Source organism: Myxine glutinosa, chromosome 9 (genome assembly GCF_964187855.1).
Source record: "Myxine glutinosa chromosome 9, kmMyxGlut1.1, whole genome shotgun sequence".
NCBI classification, from domain to species: domain Eukaryota; kingdom Metazoa; phylum Chordata; class Myxini; order Myxiniformes; family Myxinidae; genus Myxine; species Myxine glutinosa.
In genome coordinates this window covers 45,432,310-45,456,715 of record NC_136269.1, presented here as the reverse complement: position 1 = coordinate 45,456,715, position 24,406 = coordinate 45,432,310, and the positions used below count along the sequence as shown (strand labels likewise).

General features: G+C 43.0%; 1 protein-coding gene across 3 annotated transcripts in view; it reads right to left on the bottom strand.

Moving 5' to 3' along the window:
* RBM39 (RNA binding motif protein 39) overlaps positions 1-24,406 on the bottom strand; it is a 140,327-nt gene that overhangs the window by 96,563 nt on the left and 19,358 nt on the right. For all 3 annotated transcript variants that reach the window (XM_068129200.2, XM_078784319.1, XM_078784320.1), the window contains 3 exons: positions 23,700-23,855; positions 19,506-19,532; positions 19,344-19,403 (listed from right to left, as the gene is read on the bottom strand). In XM_068129200.2, the coding sequence (XP_067985301.1) occupies positions 19,344-19,403; positions 19,506-19,532; positions 23,700-23,855 (243 nt within the window). The remainder of the gene's footprint in view (positions 1-19,343; positions 19,404-19,505; positions 19,533-23,699; positions 23,856-24,406) is intronic.

The window sequence follows — 24,406 nt, the reverse complement described above, 5'->3', positions numbered from 1 at the left end:
AAAACAGGACTTAGACTTTGAAAGACTTTTGAAACAGATAGGTTTTGAGGGAGGTTTTAAAGGCAGGAAGAGAGTCAACATGTCGAACAGAGGAAGGCAAGTCATTCCAGAGCAGAGGTGTAGCAAAGGAAAAGGATTTCTCGCCAAATGACTTGGTGCTGGTGCGCGGCCGCTCTAAGGTCATAGAGTCGTCGCTTGAATGAAGCCACCGCCGAGGTTCATAGAGAGTGAGCAAATCGGAGAGATAGTGAGGTCCCGTTCCACACAATGATTTATAACATAGTGTGCAAATTTTGTATTGCACACGAGCAGAGACAGGCAGCCAGTGTAAAGATTCAAGAAGCGGAGTAACATGGTCAGACTTCTTCGCCTTACAGACAAGACGAGCGGCAGAGTTTTGAACCTTTTGTAACTTATCCAAGAGAAACTGAGGGCAGCCAGCATTCAAAGAATTACAATAGTCTAGCCTTGAGAGGACAAGGGCACAGACCAGAGTTAGAGCCGCCTGAGGAGTAAGAAAGTGGCGAATGGATGCGATCTTTCGCAGCTGAAAGTATGCTGATTTGCAAGTTTGAAGTACTTGCTTGGAAAATGTCATGTTACAGTCGAAAACTGTTTCAGGTAATATTGTTGTTAAGATTTCTGTGTGAAATGGAGATGACTTTAGTAAAAGGTAAAAAGAAATGTTTGTGAAGGAAAAACGCGGCAAAGAAAGCGGCAGGGAGAAGAGAGAGAGGAGGCGATCCACAGGGAGAGGAGGAGACAGCTGTGAGTTGCATAGAAGCTGCGAGCGGCCTTTTTTGATATTGGTCTCGAATGAGTTGAGGCTTCCCGGGAAAGGGATTGCCCGCGACATCGTCACATATTGCAATTGCAATTAAACCTGTGTCTCAGGTTCTATCACTAAGTGTGAGCTATTGTTGGAGGGAAAGCAAGCGCCTCCATTACAGGCCAATACGTCATTTTGTCCTCCAAAAGTTGTCCGCTCGGTGCATCTTGTTTAGTCATTGGGATTTCCATATCAACCTCAACATGTTGATTGCCATTTGTTTCCATATCGGCTCAATTCCCATATCGACCTCTCACCCCGTAACCCCTCGTCCACAGCCGCGTCAATACCTGCCTGTTGTTTTGTCGTTCTGCATGACTTCGACCTTCAACCAGCATGTGGATCCGTGCACAGACTTTGGGGAATGTTACAATCCACTCACATTTGGCATATCGTGAGTTTATTGCTTTGAGAGGATTGGGGAATGATGGTACTATTTTGTTTGTGGGGTTGTGATTACTTTAGCCCAGGTAGATTTGTGTAGGTAGCATGCTCCGATTGTCGTGGAGAAACCTTGATGTAACAAGCGTTACGCCTAAGTCCCCTGTCGGTGAAGTGATGTGAGTTGACAAAGTGAAAGACGTAAGGCGGCCATCTTGGATTTTGACGTGGCGACCCAATTTTCAATAGCGTTTTCCCTTATGCGTATACACACCCACACACCAGATTAGAAGTTAGTAGTTCGTTTATTTTTCAAGATATTTCGCTCACAAGGTTCAGACATATATATGGTGGCGGCCATCTTGGATTTTGATGTGGCGACCCAATTTTCAATAGCGTTCTTCCTTATGCCCAGATACACCCACAGACCAGATTAGACGTTGGTACTTCGCTTATTTTTCAAGATATTCCGCTCACAATGTTCAGACATACATGGCGGTGGCCATCTTGGATTTTGACGTGGCGACCCAATTTTCAATAGCGTTCTTCCTTATGCGTAGATACACCCACACACCAGATTAGAAGTTAGTAGTTCGTTTATTTTTCAAGATATTTCGCTCACAAGGTTCAGACGTACATATGGTGGCGGCCATCTTGGATTTTGACGTGGCGACCCAATTTTCAATAGGGTTCTTCCTTATGCCGAGATGCACCCACACACCAGATTAGAAGTTGGTACTTCACTTATTTTTCAAGATATTCTGCTCACAAGGTTCAGACATACATGGCGGCGGCCATCTTGGATTTTGACGTGGGTTGCACCCACACACCAAATTTGAATGCGGTCCTTCGCTTACGCACGCACGCACGTACGCACGGACGGACGGACGGACGGGAAAACCATAGTCCCCCTTTCGCTCCGCGGTGCGACGGGGGACAATAAGTACTTGTGTAGCCCAGATGCCGGATAAAGTTGTATATTTGTCCCCATCACGAGGGGGCGGGGCATGTTAACTAGCTCAGGAATTATGTTAATTCCCTGTATGTCTTACCCTCGGTGATTTATCCTTTGTCTCTTATGGCACCGCATCAGACACGTAGAGCAGAAATCGCCCTAATAATAAAACCCAACTGGAAGCCAGGCATCAAGCACTAGGGCTGACAACCCCGACTGGCAGGCACACATCGGTCAGGCAGGCCGAGAGCCACGCCCAGAAGGGCAGTGATTGGTGAAGGAAGGCCAGAGCAAGAAGCAATCACGCTCATTGGCAAAGCACGACCGATGACGTCAGAGCCGGGACTACATGTGAGTGGTGGAGAGCTGAGCCTGTGGTGTTGGACTGCGGGGATTGGAGGATAAGCGCCGATGACATCAGAACCGGGACGTAAAAAGAACGTCTGACCGGCATTCTCTCTCTTGTGCCTCTTGTGCCTGCATGTTCTGGATGTCACAGTAGACGGCTGTGCACTGACGACTTTCCATTTTTCTTCACGTTCTGGACTCAATGCGGGCGGCGGTGTGCGGAGACTTTGCTGGTGGACGAGAGGCGGAAGAGCCGCGGATGTTGAGCTGCAAGTTTCCAGGCAGGAGGGATGAGTGGACGAGCGCTGCAGCGTGAAAAGGTGCATCGAGGCCTACCTGGTGCCCAGGCGTGTTCCCGCGCACGGACCTCCGGGGCCTTGACAATTCCTGACGAGACCCCACGAGCTGATCAGAGATAAGTGCTCTAAATAACCACACTATTATTTTATCCAGTTCACCTTTCCCTTCGTCCGTGTTAGAAGTTTGGTGTGGGGGACGTCCCGGTTAAGAATTTAGTTTTACCGTCACGTTTTTGTTACCGGCATTCCGTTTAATAAACCTGTTTATTTTTGTACATTTATAAATCCGTTTTTGTTTTCGGACAAAAATCCATGAAGGTAAGCTCTTCAGTTTCCCATTCTCCCTTTCTTCCCCCACGTATTTAAAGTCCGCATTCGATCAGTGCCTCGGAGTTAAAGCTTGCGCGGCTATTCGTTCCTGGGAAAGATTTTAATCGCCAGGAACGCGACAGCACCATCATATGTATTGTTCATTTGATGCAAGAGATATTTTCATTGTATCTTTAAGAGTATTATTGGGTATGTGAGAGTTCTTAATACAATTACTTGTTTTGTTCTACAATTGCATTGGTGTGGTTTTACAATGGTTTATTAGAACACTCTAAATAATAAATCTTTCTGCTGCGTTCCCTCTCGAGACTCTGAGGTGCACCGTAACCGGGGAGTGGGGAGGTAATACGTAACACTACCTGCGGCGCACAATGCGACAGATGATATCCAAGACGGACGGAGTGGATAAACCAACCATCAGGGAGTTCTGGAAGGCCGAAAACATCAAAAAGGCCATCGACAACATCGGTGCATCATGGGATGAGATGGCAATGGCAACCATGAACAGTGTGTGGAGGAAGGTTTGGCCTTTGTGCATGCATAGCTACCAGGGGCTTGAAGATGTATCTGCTGTCCAGTCCCACATTGTGGAGTTGGCACAGGAGGTCGGCTTTGATGAGGTGGATCAGGCTGATGTGGATGACCTGCTCAATCCCACGTCAAGGCTTTGACCAACGAGGACCTGTTTGAGTTGGAGCAGCTACAGGTCCACCAAGAGGAAGAGGAAGATGAAGCTGCAACACCGCAACCGATGCAACTGACTATGAAGAGGATGGTGCAGTCCTTCAACATCCTCGACCAAATTGTCACCATCTATCAAACAGATGACCCAAATGTTGAACGAAGTACGGCATTCAGACAGGCAATGGAAAGTGCTATGCATGGATACAAGGAGCTCTACAGGAGGAAACAAGAAAGAGAAAGCTGTTCAGACATCCCTGCTTTCTTTCTTTCTTTCATGACCTTCTTCATCTGCCTACGAAGCTCCATCCACCAGCCATTCCATCCCACGGAAGCCAGCACCACCACGAGAAGCCACCCAGATGCCATCAGATGAAGAGACAGATTAGTCCTGCCTCTTAATCACAGTGTACCATACGGTACCTATTGTATCCCCTCCCATTCCCACCCAGACGTCTCCAGGCCTTGACAGGCAAACGCTGCCACTTCCTTTCGTGGATTTTTTAAATTTAAATAATCTTTGGTGATGTCTTATATAGATTTATTAAAGTTCTTTATTATTTCTTCTATTGTTTTTTTATTCATGTTCTGTATTATTTATACATACTTTTGTTTTTTAATGTTATCATGTCCTAAATTTTTTATCCAGAAACACATATCTCCTATGTAACATTGTTATTATGGGAAAAATAAATTAGATTTACACTTTTTTGCATACCACTCGACTTTGTGGGAACGCATCATGAGCGTTAAGCGAGGACTCCCGGTGTGTGTGTATGTATATGTATTATACAGACTTGGCATTTAATATGGAATATTTTTTTTTCTTGACTTGAGTTTACTTTCTTAACTCAGTATATCAATCTGGTGAGTTTCTTTTACACTTTGGCGATTTATTTGTTAAAAGAACCATGTCACTGATTGTCTGTCGCAGCAAGAAGTCAACAACAGGATTATATCACAGGTGGCGTGGCAAAATGTACGGAGAGGTGCATTTGATGATTGGCTTCACAGTCGGGTATACAAGGGTTGTTGCGTTCTGTATTAGTGGAAAACAACTGCTGCACATCTCCAAAAGTTATTGCCGCTTCCTCTGGAGATGGTCCGTCAACTCGACAATGCTGTTTGTCATGGAGTGGTGGCTTTACGAAATTACGGCATGAAACAGCGTGCTATTCCTCAGCAGTATGGCATCACTCAAGGTCAGATGTCAAAGATCCTGAAACGAAATGCTCAGAGGGGTGTCCCTACTCCAATACCGAGGCCAGGACATCCCCGCAGAACCACAAGGAGGGATGATCGCCAGCTGCACCGGTTAGTCCGCAATGGCCGTACCAAGTCAGCTAATCGGCTTAGGGCTAAGTGGCAGCAACTGACAAATGTGCCTGTATCCAGAAGGCTAGTCAACCAACGACTGGTTCAAGCAGGCTATCGTGCCAGGCGTCCCCTGAAAAAGCCACACCTGACCAGACAACACCGCCAGCGCCGATTGCAGTGGGCCAGAGAGCACCGTCAATGGCAGCCAGGACACTGAAATCAGTGATGAGTCTAGATTTCTGGTCTATCGTCAAGATGGCCACGTCCGAGTGCGCAGACAAGTGCATGAAGCCTACAACAAAGATTGTATAGTGCCAAGAGTCCAAGCTGGAGGTGGTGGGGTGACCATTTGGGCTGCTTTTCATGCAGGGGGCAAAACTAACCTGGTTGTTCTGAATGGAAACCTGAACCAGTTCAATTACAGGGCCATTCTGGAAGAAACATTGCTTCCATTTGCTCGTGCAGCCTTTCGAGGAAACTTTGTCTTCCAAGATGACAATGCACGGCCTCATCGTGCTCGCATGATCCAACACTTTCTTGCTGACCGTGGTGTAGAGCATATGGAGTGGCCTGCAATGTTACTGGATATGAATCCGATAGAGAACTTGTGGGCAGAATTACCGCATCAAATCGACAACTTGGACCAGCAGCCCACCTCTGTGCGTGAATTGCAGCAGGCTATTGTCACTGCATGGCAAGCGATTCCTGTCCAAACCTTGGCAAATCTCGTGAACAGCATGCCTCAACGTGTACGTGCTCTCCTGAATGCTCGTGGGGGTTACACGAAGTACTGAACTGTAATTTTACTGTCCGTAATCCCAGGCGTAATTTAACTTTTGTTTTTGTTAAAAAAAAATTTGGCTAATGTGCAAAATAAAGACATACTTCTGGAAAACATACAGAAGTTTAACACAGTACTGTCCATGAATTCAGTTCGATATCAGTTTACATCACTTTCAAGGATCAATTTATTTGTTTCGAAATGTCAAATGTGGTTTTTGTTTCTTTTGAAGGTCACATTAACAAAATCTAGAATAATTTCAAAATAATTCCAATGAACTTTTGGTTCTAAGACATCTTGAAAAGTAAGTTCACCCCCACAAAAAAAATATTCCATATTAAATGCCAAGTCTGTATATGTATAAAAATAGAATTTCAGTTCTCCAGCTTTCAATGAGCGCACGTAATGACGTCACCACCATGTACGTACGCTCTGCCTGTCAAGCTCTCAGGAGAACCATCCGACAGAGCATAATTTTGATCTTAGTTCAGATACTGTCATAAGTGTATGAAAAACTCAGTTACCGACCTGGTTTCGCCCTGTTGGGGCTCATCAGGGCAACGCAGTGAGTCCTGCATACACTTATGACTCTGAAAACCTTTTGGTTATATACCAGTTGCTTTGCGATTTCATACCATCAGTGGTGAACCGCCACTAAGGTATCCCATCCCATCCAGCTATGCTGTACCTTAATGGGAGCGATAAGTACGTCTGCCACACGGCACATTATCTCTAATATACGTAGTGTGTTCAAAAAGTATCCGACCTTTGTTCATAAAAGATACTCGCATCCAGATAAAAAAAGATTTATAATAATCTCGTTCAAAGTAGTCCCCTTGGGCTGCCACACACTTCTCCCAACGGTTCTGCCACTGTCGGAAGCAGCGCTGGAACGCCTCTTTTGGGATGGCGCGCAGCTGGTCCGTCGCATTCCGCATGATGTCTTCTCTGGAGTCGAAGAAGACGGTCAGCATGACTGACATTGCTGCGGACCTGCCTTGCTTTTTTTGGCCTCGGGGATGTTGGATGCTTCCATTGTGATGACTGCAACTTGGTTTCTGGGTCGTACCCATGAACCCAGGACTCATCGCCAGTGATCACTGTGTTGAGGAAGCTGGGATCGCTGTTCACAGTCTCCAGCATGTCCTGTGCGATCTCCAAACGGAGTTGCATCTGCTCAATCGTCAGCAGCTTTGGTACGAACTTCGCTGAAATTCTCCTGAAGCCCAAATCTTCCTTCATAATGGAATAACGGTGTTGAATCTTGCGGATCGTTTCCACTTGGGAATCACCAAGCTTTACACAAAATTTGATGCAGTAGCGTTGTTCAAGTTTTTCCGTCATTTTGTCAAAAACGAAAATCCGACGGCGCTCACTTACATGTCCTCACTCATCGGCGGTCTGCCGTCGAATGACAGCTTCTGCAGGTGGGAAAAAATTCACGCGTGCGCATTAGGATCGCCTCCATACGTGCACCAATCAACGCCTCCCTAGCTTCTTTTTTTTTTACGCACGAAAAATAAAGGTCGGATACTTTTTGAACACAGTAGTATGTCTTATCTTATCATGATCTCTCATATCTAATATACATTATCCATATAATGAGTGGATACCAGAGATAATGTGCCGTGTAACAAAATGTTTTCACACCTTCCAGCTTCACGCCGTCTCCAAGATCCAACTCAACATTTCCTCCATCTGCAGCTACCTCTGTGCACACCTAATACCCTTGAATGTAGCTGCCACACTGGTTAATGACCCTCTCAAACCACTACATTTTTGATGAACCCACTCAGTGCACATTGTACATTGAATGGAATTCACTCCAACGCCCTTCCTGCACACAGCACATGGCCACTTCCCAGTTCTTTCCACCTCACCACATGCTTAACCACTTGCCATCATATTCGTTTTTCCGATATTCATCTTCAGACCTTTTGTCTTCATACATTCCTTCCACTTGTTCATCTTCTCCTTCAGTCCATTCATACTTTCTGCAATCAACACCAGATCATCTGCATACAACAACTCCCACGGCAAACCCTCCTTTACGTTCCGAGCCAGCACCTCCATCACAGCTACAAATAGTAGTGGACTTGGTACCGACCCCTGATGCACTTCCACCTTTTTTTTTTTTTGAATACAAGATCGAGGCTCGTGAAAGAGCTAACACCAATCAAACAAAAAATGAAACCGACACATAAAACACAAAAAACAAGGGGAGCGGTAGACAAGATGGGGAGAGAGGGGGAAGGACACAAACACAACATTTGAGAGCAGGGACATCGGGAGAAATGTGGGAGGGGGAGGGCTTGGGGGAGGTGGGAGAGGTATAAAACATATGAACACTGCAAGGACTTCCAGGAAAGAAGTTGGAATTTCAAAAAAAAAAAAAAAAGTGTATCTGGGGTGAATTAGTGGGGGTAGAAAAGATCAAGGTTTTGGATGGGGGAAGATAAGAGATGGTGGTGAACAGCTGTTTTAAAGACCTGGAGGGAGGAGTGGGATTGAAGGGAGTGGGGGAGTTTGTTCCAGAGGCGGGAGAAAAGGGCAATGAAAGAGTGAAGGTGAGCAGAGAGCCTAGATTTTGGCAGTTTAACCATAAGAGGGTTGCAGGCAGATCTTGCGCAACCTGAAGGAATATTGGGGGGACAGAGCACAGAGAGAGCTGGGGGAGCAAAGCCGGAGAGGAGTCGGTAGAAGACAAAGACCACCAACCTGCCTGCGGTGAGCGAGTGAAAGGCCCTCGGAGTTAACTTCATCGCAGGAGATTCCAATGATTCTGAAAGCGTTGGTTTCAACAGCGTGAAGCAGAGCTCGGTGTGAGGCAAGAGCACCAGCCCAGAGGGGGGAAGAGTATTCCATTGAGCTGCGGAATGAAAGCCTTGTATGTGGTGAGGAGCTCAGGTGTGCCAAGGAAGGACTTCGCACGACGGAGGATGCCCAGTCGGCGACTGGCTTTGGAGGCCAGCTTGGAAATGTGGTTTTCCCAAGAAAGATCATGGCAGATAGTGAGACCCAAAAGCTTGAGCGACAGAACTTCTTGGAGAGGATTGTTGAGAAAGTAGATGGGAGGGTTTTCCAGTCGGTCCTTTCGGAGAGACATTGTAAGAGTGTGAGATTTGTCAGGATTGAAAGACATGTTCCACTTGTTTGACCAGTCTGTGATTTTGTCCAGGTCTGCAGAGAGTGAGGAGGCTGCAGACTGCCGATCTGAGGGATGAGGAATGGAGCGGCAGATAGTGGAGTCATCAGCAAAGAGATAGAGAGGATTTTCCAGAGAGTCGGAGAGATCATTGATGAAGACCAGAAATAGCACAGGGCCCAGAACACTACCTTGGGGAACTCCAGCCAGAACAGGAAGGGGAGATGAGAGAAATCCATTCAGGGCCACACGTTGCCGACGACCAGAGAGGAAGTCCGCAAGCCATGAGTGGAGATTTCCATGGATACCATAGGAGGAGAGTTTGGTGAGCAGAGCTGGGTGCCAGACCGTATCGAAGGCACGTGATATGTCAAGTGAGACAGCTCTGATTTCCTGTTTGGCATTGAGGACCTCCATCCATTGTTGAGACAGCAGAAGCAACATGTCCAGAGTAGAATGACCTGGTCTGAATCCAAATTGATGATCAGAGATCAAGCCATTGGAGAAGAGGAAGGATTTGATATCCAAAGCAATGATGGATTCCATGACTTTGCTGATATTTGGAAGCAGGCTGATTGGGCTGTAGTTGCAAGGATCTGTTTTTGCACCTTTTTGTGCAAAGCGGTAATGTTTGCTGATTTCCAGGATGCTGGCAGATGACCTTGAGCAAAAGATAGGGTGAAAAGAACAGAGAGAGGGTGAGATAGAGCGGCAGAGCAGGATTTTAGGACCCGTGAGCTGATACCGTCTGGTCCAGTTGCAGAATCAGAGTCGAAGTTTGACAAAAACATCTCCACCTTGTCAGAAGAGAAGGACACAGAGTCCAGGAGCAGTTGGGTTCGACTGGGAAAGGTGGGAACAGAGAGAGATGGGTTTGGGACACAAGATTTTGAGGCAAACACAGGGTTGAGGCATTAGGCTTTGTCACGTGCGGTGTCAACTGTGTAGCCATTTGAGGTAAGGGAGGGGATGGAGGGGGAACAAACACTAGAAACGGATTTGACCAGACGCCACCAGGATTTGGAGGAAGGAGACAGGTTTGAGAGTTCCATCTTGAGTGTGGAGAGATAGTGCTTCCTGGCACTCCTGAGGGTAGACACACACTTGTTCCGAGCTTGGTGGAAGGAACTGAGATTGCCTTCAGTTGGATTTGCCTTCCAAGAGGCAAACGCAAGTTGTTTCAGGGCAACTGCCTCACCACAAGATTCAGTGTACCATGGACGGGCGGAAGGGTAAGGCAACTGAAGACGACATGGGATAAATCTGTGCATGAGAGAGAGCAGTTTGCTTTGGAAGAATTCCCAGGATTGGTTGATGTCAGAGGCAGTGGAGATGGGAGACCAGTCCAGATGAATGATGGCTGCTTGAAGACCGTGCCAGTCGGCCTGAGTGAAATGCCAGACTCGGCGACGCTGAGGAGGCTCTCTGAGAATGGCCAGAGATGTCCACTTTAACAAGCACATGATCAGAAGAACCGATTGGGGCAGAAGAAGAGCAGCAGACATTAGCAGGGAAGTTTGTTATAACCACAAGCCTAGAAGAGAAGATACACCATTGACAGATCCATGTCGGGAAATTGACAGATTGTGTCAATCCCAGTGTGTCGCAGAAGTCCTTTGCTGAGGTGCCTTGGCTGGTGAGAGATGAACCCACACCCAGCCAGCTGGCCTGATGACAGTTGAAGTCGCCACATATGAGGAAGAGAGAGTTTGGATGAGTTGATAGAAGTTGGTCCATGTTGTCCGACAGCAAAATGTAAATGGAGTCATCACTGTTTGGAGGACGGTACAGAACACATATGAACAAAAGGTGGGAGTGGAGAGGAAGCCGTAGCCAGAGGTACTCCTGGGGGTGGGGTGGAGAAAGGGCAGTGCAAGGAGAATGAGGAAGAGAGTTTTTGATAAAGATAACCACCCCACCACCAGGACGAGGCTCAGGTCTATCCTACCGGAGGAGGGAGTAACCAGGAAGAGATATTAAGGAATCAGAGACATCTTGAAGGAGGAAAGTTTCTGTTAAGCAGATCAAGTCTGGATTGTCAGAAGCAACCTGAATGGAGAGATCAATCAGGTTTGAGCGAAGGCCCCGGATGTTTAAGGTCCATACCGTTAATGAGGAGAGAGGGGGAGCATTGGGTGCAGGACAGGGGAGGGGATGGGAGGGGTAGGGTCAGATGAAGGATGAGAGGGGGAGGTAGGAAGAGCAGTTGATTGTGTGTCAGAGATTACAGAAGAGTTACAAGAAAGGGAAGGATGAGGAGGATGAAAGGTTTGATGGTGATGGGATGAGGCACAGTGAGGGGTTGTTTGAGGGGGGGGGGGGGGGCAGAGGAAAGTAGAAGGTTGGGGGAGGTGGAGGTATGAGATAGAAGGGAGACGAAGTGGGGAGGAGGCAGCTTTGAGAAGGAGGTGGGAGGAGGGAGAATTTGGGAGGGATGGTTGGGGGGGGAGATTTGAAGGGGACGGGTTGGGGGGAGTTTTGAATGGGAGGGGCACGGGGGTAGTTTTGGAGGGGAAGGGCAAGGGGGGAGTTTAGGAGGGATGGGGCAAGGGGGGAGATTTGGAGGGGAGGGCAAGGGGAGAGTTTAGAAAGTGGATGATTAATGAAAGGCGAACATTTATAACAAATTGGGTTTGTTGTGATTTTCAAGTTTGCGATCTGTTTAAGAACGATGGAGGAGGGGTGGAATGAATGAGAATTTAGAGCATGTAGTGAGAAAGAATTATAAGAGTTTGAATATTTTTTTGAAATGGAATGAGTTGAAGAGGAAATTGAAAGGAGCCTTTTAAATAGGAAGAAAAACAGCGTGTTGTCATAAACCACTGAATAAAACACTCCAGGGGAAAGTTTAAACATATTTAAACAGAACCATGAAGAACAATCTTATATTCACAAAAATACCAATGGGGAGAGGGAGCTCAGAGGGACAACCACGAGTCACTTGAACAGGGCAAAAGGTGGAAGGCAAGGGAATAATGGGGGCGGGCGAGACAGCACACGTGGGCAGAGGCACACGATGGGACAAAAGCACACGAGGAGAAAGGGAAATAAAAGTTTTTTTTTGTTTTTTTTTTGGGGGGGGGGGGGGGTGGGGGTTACAACGTTAGACAAAGAGTAGATGTTCGGTGAAGTTTGGGGGAGAAGGGAAAATCAAAAAACCTAGCAAAACCAGCGAAGGAAGGAACAAACTTCACCGGGGGAAGCCTAAGGCTGCAAGGCCTCACACGCGGCACGGCAAACAGAAAACGATTACTTTATGAAAGATATACACCGAGAAACTTCCAAGGGACACACTATAGGTTCACACACCGAAAGATAAATAAAGTTTCGACAAAATACAATTGTGAACAGACGTAACTTTGAAAACGTGGAGACCGTGTGGAGCTTCGAAAATCCGCGACGTCGTCTCCATGATCTCGTGAGATCTCCAAACTTTCACCTCAAACTCACCACTGTTCCCGTCCTTACAGCTGTGCGCGCTCTTTTGTACATTGCCATCACTACTCTGATCAACCATTCATCCACTCCTAACTTCCTCAATGCCCATGTCACTACTTCACGTGGAACCCGATCGAATGCTTTCTCCAGATCAACAAACCCAAGAAACAACTTCTTCCTCTTCTCCATGTACTTCTCCTGCAACTGCCTCACAATAAAAAGCATGTCTGTCGTTCCTCTTCCTGGCATAAATCCAAACTGCATTTCGTCAATCTTTTACACTACAAGAAAAAGAAAAAAAAGAAAAGAAGGATAGGAGATCAACCAAGAATGTTGTCATTAAACGCCTGCTTCGTTGAATGGTGACTCATGAAGTAAATGCTCAAATTTTCTTCAAATTAAAGTTTGACCACTCAATAATATTAAAATTGTGTATTTTTTTTTCATCAACGCCGTCAACGGGAACCCAACGGGTTCACGGGTCATCTAGTGTATTTATATAATTGTTTATGTGTAGCTTAAATTGCTTCCCCATGACGAAAAATCACTGCACGCCACTGCAAACAACGTCTCAAACCAATAGTCAAACATGTTCCACTCCGTATACTTTATTCATTTTTTTTGTCTTTTTTCAGCACAAACTCTTATCGTGTAGCAACTTGTTGTATCCTGTATACACCATTGTATACTTTTTACATATTTTTATATTTTTTCTCATATTAGCTCATATTTTTCTCTTTCTGTTTTGCAGATTAACCCTTCATCATGTAAAAAAGAAGGAAATGGAATGATGACTATGTGTGCTTTGGTTTCACTTGCATAACGGGAAATGATGGCTTGCAAAAACCCCAGTGCACTCTTTGTGGCGTTGTGTTTTCCAACTCAAATCTGAAACCATCCAAGCTTCAAGAGCACTTCAAGACCAAGCATGGAGGAGCTGATGTTGAAGGACATGATGTTGGGTCATTGAAAATAAAAAGAGCTCGTTTTGATTCTGTAGGAACTCTTCCAAAGTTGGGTTGCATTTCTGTTGAAAAACCACTACTTCTTGCTTCAGACCAAGTGGCATATGCAGTGGCCAAATCCAAGAAGCCCCATACAAATGCAGAAGATCTCATCAAGCCATGTGCACTGGAAATGGCAACAACTATCCTGGGCAAAGAAGGAAGAAAAAAATTTGAACAGGTGCCCCTATCAAATAATATCATTCACAACCGAATCAGTGATTTGAGTGAAGATATTTTGGATGAAGTCATCTCAGATATCAGAGCTAGTCCTCTTAAAATGTCTATTCAGTTGGATGAGTCAACTGATGTCTCCAGTTGTTGTCAACTCATCACATTAGTGAGGTATGTCAATGATGGTGCTGTGAAGGAAGATTTCCTGTTTTGTGAAGATTTGAAAACAAGCACAACTGCAAAGGATGTGATGCAGCTGGTGAAAGAGTTCTTTGCCAAACATGATTTAGATATCAAAGTCATTGGTTCTGTGTGCACTGACGGGGCACCTGCAAGACCTGCAGATCGCAGTCAGCAAGAAAGTTCCACGTTTTGACAAAATCATGAAAGAGAAGCAGGAACAAAGAAGTCATTGAATTTTTTGTTCACAATTGGGATTGATTTTACTGTTTCAAATTTTTTCTGTGTAAATTAAAATATAATTGCTCAATTTATATTTGCATTTCATGCACCGAGTTAAAATCTTATTTTTTGAGTTCAATTGATTCACCCGCAGTATTGTATGTGGTTCAATTTGTGGATAAAAAATATAGAGGTCATTGAATTTTATGTTCACAATTGGGATTGATTTTACTGTTTCTTTTTTTTCTGAATAAATTAGAATCTAATTGCTCAATTTATATTTGCATTTCATGCACCGAGTTAAAATCTTATTTTTTAGTTCAATTTGTTCACCCACAGTATTGTATGTGGTTCAATTTGTGGTTCAAAAATATAGAAGTCATTGAATTTTATGTTCACAATTGGGATGGATTTTAGTGTTTCATTTTTTTCTGAATAAATTAGAATACAATTGCTCAATTGATATTTGCATTTAATGCACTGAGTTCAAATCTTACTTTTTAAATTCAATTTGTTCAATTTGTGGTTCAAAAATTTGACCATCTTCAAATGTGATATTACTTTTGTAGGGGGTGCGAACATTAATCAAATATTTCCTAGGGGTGTGGGGCATAGAAAAGGTTGGGAACCACTGCTCTAGACTCTAGAGGCTTCTGACAGGGAAAACATCAAGAAAATTCAGATGCCACACCAAACATCTGAACAACGTTTAAGGGCAATTGGGATGCTTGAGGCTGGGGTAAGCCAGCAAACAATTGCCCAATGTCTTGGTTGCTTCACAGCCTGCAATTTCCAACCTGGCCAGGCGTTACGGTGAAACTGGAACTGTGAATGATGGTCCACAAAGAGGAAGACCACGGGTAACCACCCCAAACAAAGACCGCTGAATTGTGCTGCAGCATCTTCGTGATCGTTTATGGGATGAGCTTGGTCGACGTCTTGCATCGAGGAGATCAACGGCTGTCAATCGGCAAATGCTCATTCAAGGCTTGCAAGAGGAGTGGGACAGACTTCCCCAGGACCACATCATACGCCTGGTACAGAGCATGCGTCAGAGGTGTACAGCCTGCATCACAGCTCAGGGAGGACACACACGATATTGAGGACTGTTGTCATTCTGTCCTTGACTGTTAGGAGTGTTGTGTCCATTCCTGTGTCATTTTGTTTTGGCTGTATTCAGGGGCGTGCCTTTGTGTTACAGTGCTGTGACTTTTGTTGCACCACCCCTTGTGATGTTCATGCTTTGTTTTTTTGTGATTGAGGCAACCTCTTGTTTAGACATGTGTTTAGTAAAGATAGCTGAACTTTACCTCTTTGTTCAAATATTTTTCATTTTTGCGAGTGAGATGTGCATGGAAGAAGTTTCGGGAATTGAGTGGCGTGCTGATGATGAGGGGAGTGTCGTTGAAGCTGAAGGGAAAGGTGTATGCTGCATGTGTGAGAAGTGTTATGATTTATGGGAGCGAGACATGGGTAATGAACGTAGAGCAGCAACGAAGGTTGGAAAGGGTGGAAATGCGAATGGTTCGACGGATGTGCGGAGTATCGTTGAGAGAGAGGAAGACAAATGATGAATTGCGAAAGATGATGGGAATAGAGCCTGTGATTGATGCTGTGAAGAGGAACAGGTTGAGATGGTTTGGTCATGTGTTGAGGAAGGATGAAAGTGACTGGTTGAGAAGAGTGATGGAAATGAATGTAGAAGGAAGTAGAAGACAGGGAAGACCGAGAAAGACTTGGCGAAAGATGGTGGAAGAAGAAATGCGGGCAAGGGGGTTAACAAGGAGAGATGCAGAAAATAGGGCAAAATGGAGAAGATTGTCATGGGGACCGCAAGGCTAACCCCCGCTCTAGCAGGGAAAATGGCCTTTAAAACGCATGTTGTTGTTGTTGTTGTGGAGGATTTCAAGGAGTGTCCCTCTAAAGATTTGATAAGTTTATTTTGATGTTGAGTATATATATATATCTCGATCCCTTTATTCATAAAAAAAAACATTACATAATTACAAAACAAAGAATTACACCAAATGGTTTATTATTGCCTTGGTGCGTGAGCAAGAGCCCAACAGTCCATGATTTCCCATCCTGATAAAATAATTTCGGTCAGACTGCAGGTGATAATTCACCTACTCTCTCTCCCGATCAAAAAACACTGTAGAATAATTATTCTGCTTATAATTCCTCCCACACTATCAGAGTACAGTTTAAAAAAAATTCAAAAAAGACAGTTTTAATAATAATTTAACACGTGAGCAAGAGCTCCACAACACTCATCAATATAAAACTACAATATGCATTGGAAACCTGCACCTCTTCAGTAAGGGCAGAATAAAGTAAAACATAGCATGAGTGTAATGTCTAGAACTCAAACCACTGCCATTTTAAAGCTTTAATTCCTCTTATCCAAATAGAACAACCTTTCCACGAGTCCCCCCCCCCCCCCGCCACCCCCCAAAAAAAAAAAAATTAATTTTTTACTTTTAAAAAGGGACTTTAATCGATTTATTAAAAAGCTTTCTGGTACGATTTAAGCTTTTATTAGCAATAGGAAGAAATGCTGAAACATAATCTATGCTCAAAAGCTCATTTAAAGCTTCAATATAAAAATCTTAAGCTAAAGTATTTTGTACAAATAGGACAATTTGTTTTTCATTGTACTTCATGCATTCGTCTTACCAAAACTGCACAAGTTATACAACCCATGGTTGCAGTTATTTTTCCATGCGGCTTATCCATAGATATGCAAGTGGAAATTGAAGAAGAAAAAAAGTGGAAAATCAACAAATCACTTCATGTAAACACGATTGTTGAAAATTATGATAATAATTTTATTTTGGTTTTTTTTTTAAGATCCCAGTTTATGTCCAAACAAAAATACAATATGCAGCTCTATCTCAGATAAACTTAGACCCATTAAATTAGCATCAACTTCCATGTAAAATGTGTTTACGAAGATAACGCAAATGTAAATAATTCAAAATAACAATAAAAATTTAAGATGTAGTACATTTTTCCTTTTGGAAAAGGTACCAGTACAAATGTTTGAAAGAGCAACATTATCAGTCTTCCAGTGAGGTTCCCACTGGAAGCCTATTGTTCTTGTAAGGATTATTATTATTCTCACACTTTTTGTGGAGACGATTCCGAGAAAACCGTTATAGCTACCTCTACGAAACTTTAACTCATTATAGATACCGATGTAACTTAGTGGCATCATGAATTTTGTTTTTGCAATTTTGACTTACATTGGCTGACATTCCTTATGAAGTCATAAACTTTAACCATTTTCTTTGCCAGAACCGCTGAATGGATCAACACAAAATTTTACAAATATGATCACCATGGGGATAAAAGTTTGCGAAAAAAAAAGTCATTGGTCAAGTGGTATGGTGGCCATATTGGATTTAAAAATAAAACATTAAAAATGTACTTCGCCGAAATGGCGCTTACCCGATCGATACGAAACTTGAAACACTTTCACATTCCGATGGTGGAAAATATTTGCAAACTGACATAATCAGTCATGTGGTTTGGCTGCCATCTTGAATTTAAGGCAAAAAATTTAATATTTTCTGGAGTACCTCTTGATGGATCGATGCAAAATGTCATACATATGATCAACTACTCATGTGGAAAAAATATTTGTGAACCATTACGTCATCAGTCATGTGATATGGCGGCCACCTTGGATTTAAAGAAAATCTTCAAACCTCTTTTTCTCCAGAACTGCTGAATGGATCAATACGAAATTTCATACGTATGATCAACTCCCCATAAGGAAAAATGGTTCTGAACTATGACATCATCAGTCTGGTGGAATGGTGGTCATCTTGGATTTAAGGTAAATATATCTCCAGAACCACTCAACAGATCAATCTGAAACTTCATAAGTATGATTGACTCCACATGAGGAAGTTTTTACGGCATAGCCAAAAGGGCAAAGCCATCTAGAACAGAGTTTGTCCGTCCGTATGTATGTATGTATGTATGTATGTATGTATGTATGTATATATATATGCATGTATGCATGTCACTTCAAACGTATACCAATCAGAGCTGAGGATCTGGTCACATGACAGGTAGGGTGGTCCAAAAAACATCGATCTCTCCGATTTTGATGCTCTACTGGATTATTGTTAGAAATGGTCTAAACCATTCACCCACCAAATATTTTTGCTCAATTCCATCTAGAAACTCATACACACTTCAATTGAAATATGGCGTTTTTCACCAAATTTGGCTAAATGAGAACAATCCAATAGCAACCTAGGTGGAAAAAGTACATGCACTATTGTACTAAGCCATTTTGTGGTTCATGACTTTTTGCATGCGCTTGCGCCTGTGAGTGTGAAATCATCATGGTCGAAACATGTTTGACAATGCTTGAAACATGTTTGAAACATGTTCATACATGTCTGACTCATGTTTCGACCATGAGAACTTCACAGGGGTATGTACCATCAATGACATTATTTAGGAAAAAAATATTTCTAAAGTCTTTGTAAGTCATTAAAATTGACCAAAATGACAAATTTATATGTTGAGTGTGTATGAGTTTATAGATGACTCAGATGCAAAACATTTTTTGGGTGAATGATTTAGACCATTTCTAACAATAATCCAATAGAGCATCAAAATCCAGATTAAAAAGTGATTTTTTTGCATTTTTGGACCACCCTAATGACAGGGTGCTGTGATTACGCCTGATGTCACTACGGCGGCTGACTCTCCGCACACCGCCATTTTGATTCCAATTTTGTACAGGCCGAACATATCGTCGAACCTGTCGGATGTCACAATCGCCATGCTCTACCTTTACACTTTTCATTCAGTGTGAAAAACAAACAAACCGATTGTTCGCTCGCTTGACAGATTTAAAATATTTTTTATCGTAATTAAAAACCAAATGTTTTTAATTTGTGCTGAAGTGAACACAAAATGGATCGCACAGTGCAGGATATTACTGTACTTGAAATTTCAAAGCAAAACAAAATTAACTCTGCCAAACATGAGCTGAGACATGCACAAAACACTGCAGACCGATTACTGCACCTGGAGAACGTGGTAGCAAGTAAGTGCAGAAAAAGTAAGATTGTCGACAGGCAAAGACTTTAGAATTCTCGAAATAAAAACAAGCGTATGAAAAAATTAAAATTCAGTTTGAAGTTATACCTCTTTTACAAACCAATCTTGACAAATAACCAAGGGATTACCCACGATGATCACACAAAAGCCATCAGCATCTCGTGATAATCTCACCTTACAGGACTCTTTTCTTTGTAGTGTGGGCTTTGACTTCGACTGATAAAGCCCCTGCGACTGAAAAATGAATGAAACAGGCAAGAATGTAAGTAACGATGAGTGCGTCTCATTCTGAGCAAACCATTTTACTTGCATCCTATCCCGACGCAACAAACTTACAAGTCAGCCCCCCGAAAGCCACCCCGGCTGCAAAAAAAAAGAAGAAAACAAAAATAAGAGAACGTTATTACGCACACACATATGCATACCCACTTCAAACGAGACATAATTTGACATAGCGACGTCGACAGATATGCCTCCGCCCACATAAAGTCTTTGCTTACTCTAACTTTGACCTCAATATCTAATCTGTACATATGTATCATGGTACATGTACTTAGATTCGTTGAAATCCCATAATCAATGGTATCACATCAACATAATAATAATAATAATGCATTTATTTTATATAGCGCTTTTCAGGAAGCCCAAAGACGCTTGAATGAGTTTTAATGTGACCTCTGACCCTTGACCTTTTAGTAAGAGATTATTTATTTATCATGACTGGACGCATTGAGCATGGTTTATACATACGTCTACCAAATTTGACTAACATCCCTTCAGCTGTTCTCAAGTATCACATTTTTACCTGACATGGCCTCTGACCTCTTCATGCCAAAATTTAATCAGTTCATCTTTGCATCATAATATATACTTCTACAAAGTTTTCTCAAAATCACACCACTGGTTCACAACTTAGCACAGCAACATAATTTTTACGGTGAAGTCCATCGGGTGAAGCCGTCTATAACAGTGTTTGTCCGTCCGTATGCATGTCCCCTCGAACGTATACCAATCAGAGCTGAGGATATGGTCACATGACAGGGTGATGTGATTACGTATGATGTCATTACGGTGTACAGCAGCTGACTCTCCACACTCCACCATTTTGATTTATATGCCGTTCATGCCGAACATATCGTCGAACCTGTCATATATCACAATCGCCATGCTCTACCTTTACATTTTGAATTCAGTGTGAAACACAAACGAACCGATTGTTAAAATGATCATGAAATATCGAAAGCATAGACGTTATGGCTCTTCCAACAATACCGTACGGTACGAATAGGCCTTAGGCGTTATGACTCATCTTCGGACCGCTTCGGACAAATTAAGGCCAGGTTTCTTAATACAGTAGTGTATCGTTTCAGTCGTATCGTTTTCGTAATAATAATAATAATAATAATAATAATAATAATATAGTAAATATAACCATAACACTTTAATCCCAATATCGTGAATGGAAAGTTAATAGATTGAAGCGGTGTATGGTTCATGATCAATGATCCAAGCGGTGTTCAGCACTAATATTAATAACCGAGGAAGTAGGGAATTTGCCTCGGTTTTTTATGGTAATATCATTTTAGAAAGAATGATAACGTAACATTAACATTATAGTAAATCTATTCGTAACACTAATCCCTTTGTAGTGACTGCAAACTTACTGGAAGTTAAAATACATCAGATTTGTGTCCGTTACATCATTACGTCTATGATGTAATTTCCAAACAGCTAGCTAGCACTTGCCAAGCCAGCCGTTTCTTTAACGGTTTTGAATGGCGTGCTTGCTCGAATGCTTCAACCAAATGGCGATCTTTTCACAAGAAACTTGGTAAATGAACACACCCAACGTTCTTGAGACCCGACCATAGAGAGACTGTAATCTATATACCCCAAAGAGGAATTACCCTTCATGCCGCTCCCGTAGTGAGCGGGTGTACTACTAACACAAAACCAGAAAAAGATGGTGGTCACCCTTTGCTCAAGTAACTCATGATTATGACGATGATGGATGGATAGATGGGTATGATGATGATATGGCCTAAAATAATCACCATAGCCTAAGGTCTGGCTAAAATCATCAAATCATCAATTCAAACAAGATCAACATCCGCCCTGCTGATGCAAACAGGCAAATAATAAAATTGCACAAGACTGAATAAACAAGAAGGACCTGAGTCGTAAAAAAACTGGATTTGAGAATTTTCTTATTCACCTTTGAACTTTTGCATTACAATAAATTTTCTTTTTTCTGCAAAACCTTAAGCGTTTGCATTGGTTCTCTTTTGGCACTTCAAAAATTCGCCAAATGTGAAATAAAAATTGATCATTCTGATGAAAATATATATTTTGCAAGAATCTGGTGGTGAATCTGAGAGTAAAACATCATGTAAAGCAAATTTCCCATGTCCAAATTAATTAGGCCAATCTCGAACCAGTGCAAATTCATATAACTAGCAACGGTACCTGCCCTATGGGCGGGGGCTTCAATTGGGAAGCCCGAATGAAAAGGCAAAATATCAGAAATTGAAGGCTTTTTTATTTTAAACGATTCATATAAACATCCGTTGAATCATATCACACGCAAATCATCAAAATCTAAACAGTACATCGCGCCAATTTTGAAAAAAGATTGAATTCTGCAAAACGGAAGCGGCTGCTACACGTCTTTCTCAGTCGCACGTTTGTGTGTGAAGAGTGCGCGCCGAATCTGTAACACGGAAGCGGCCGCTACACCTGTTTCTCAGTCGCCTTGCACACGCAGACGTGTTCCTTCGGAGCCGCACGTTTATATAGGAAGAGTTCGTCAGGAGTCGATCTACTCTCTCCTGGTACATAGAATTTCAACAAAAGCCACATCACTGTTCATATCAGGTAAATATTATTCCATAGTATTTGGAAAAAAATTGGAAAAACAATATAGCCTATTTTACTCCACGGGGATTACCCACCCAAAATATCGTTGCGATCGGTTCAGCCGTTTTTGCGGTACCTTCGAACGGACAGACAGACGGACGGACATTTGGTGAATTATAGTAAGATGTATCTATCATCAACATCTCATTAATATGCATGACAGAACTTATTGGCCTCAATTAGGCAACAAGCTTTTCATTCATTGGTTTCAATATTGCATCAAGCCCATCTTTAATTGGCCTCGATTCATCAACAAGCTTATTCAATAGCCTCATTACAGCAACCCGAGGATTGTTCATAGACTTCAAAAGAGAAACAAGCGCATTTAATTGCTTCCATAACATAGTTTCCCCAAAAATACTTTCATCACCTCTTCTTGCATTCAATCAAACGTTACGAGAAGATGTTTGTACGTTAACACTGGCACATAGCCAGCAAATAAAATTATTCATCATCCATTGGATAGTGGTACAACCCTGGTGTTGGGCTAGCGGCTAGGGTGCCGGCTTAGGATCCTAGGATCCTGGGTTCGAATCCCGGTCGATCGCTGAATTAACGCCAGGGGGGTTGACTCAGCCTGTCATCCTTCCAAGGTCGGCTAATTGAGTACCAGTTCACTGGTAATTCCCTGTTTGTCGTTAAAGGCGGCAAAAAGGGTTGGCGTCAGGAAGGGCATCCGGCCGTAAAACATTGCTTCAAAAAGGGGACCAAAAATCAACAACAACTACGGTTCCCGAAAAAGGCCAACCCCCGCTTTGCGGGGAAAAATGGCCTCTAAAGGTGGTTATTTTTTTAAATTTTATCCATTAGATAGTGGTATAAGCTGTTAAAGAAGCGCGAGCTAAATAAGAGTGAGGCATTTTGGTTATTTAAAGGTACCAATTCCAAACTTAATTATGGACTGCTCGGATTAAAAACACACAGAAAACTAGAAAATAAATTAATCAAAAGGAAGTGAATAAATGCAAGTTTGATATCATCAGCAATTTAAAAGTTACAAGCCGAGGTGATTGGGGGGAGGAAGTGTAGCAAAAAAACTAAACTAGTTTGGCTAAACATTTAGTTTTTAACGAGCCGAAACCCGTGGAACATCCACGGAAGGGAGGATGTGGTGTATGGATAGAGTGTACCATTATGGATGGCATAGGGGATTTGCTTGTCCGAGTAAGAGTTAGGAAGAAAGATGAGAATGAAGAGTGCATATATGAACAACGTATTTATTGCAATCTACTTAAATGACAACGCTACGATATACTTTTGAAAAATGAATGGATTCGTAATAGGAATCGGCATAGCACCACTCTGGGATTGTCCACTCAGCGGACGGCTTGCTTCGCCTTCGCCCAGCAGATGCCAATACGATGGCGTCGTAAGCTGGCGTCGTATCGGCAGTTACTCGGATGCTTTTGGGCCACAACGTCAGCTAATTCAGATTTTTCGAGTATGTCTGTACGTGATAAACAAAGAGCGCGGTTCGTAGATCGTAAATCCATTAGTGCCGTGGGCATCGGGTCACTGGGTGCGGCGTAAAAGGGATAACAAAGTCGAGTCCTTACGCTATTATTATATAGATTGTCTGGCTTGCATTTGGTTGATGTTGTGGTGTGAACTCACAAGCCAACACCACGAAATCCTCCGCGTCCACCCCAGCGTCTGTCAGCACCACCTCGTGGAACATGGTGTCTGCTGCGCTCCTTGCTGCGACTTGAGCTACGCCGCTCTCTACTTCGGTGCCTCCGCTCCCGGCTACGACTACGGTGTCGCTCACGGCTTGGGGAGGGAAAAATGTTTTCAAAAGGGTGGGGAGAGAAAGTTTCAAACATGTACAACAAACCATATTAATCTCTACAAGGAAGTAAAATTCTTCAATTTTAATATTTTGAAAAAATGTTTTAAACCCTTTCTTTGATCAATAAATCTGACTTTAATACGCAAAACACAAAAGAGATATTTTAGTATGTTGCACAGTTACTTTGCTGCTGTTAAAAGTAGGCACAAAAGCAACTTCCACCCAACCCATACATTTAGTCAAATAAAATCTATTAACTGAAGTGTTGTAACAAGTGGGCTCAAATGAGTCTGGGAACGAAACTGGAAAGCAGGGGGGCGGTAAATTGGACTTCCGTTTCCGGTCCCTTGAGCAAAGAAGCGCCTTCGACCTCTGCACGGCAGCAAAGTTAAAGTATTTTTCCATTCGTGTCTTCGTCAAATTTCCACTCGTTCTTTTATTGTTCATGTGTTACAGTGTGTTACTGTGCGTTTCTAGTTGGTGTTGGTTTGCAATTAATGCAAACCTGTGTATAATTAATCGCTTTCTGCTT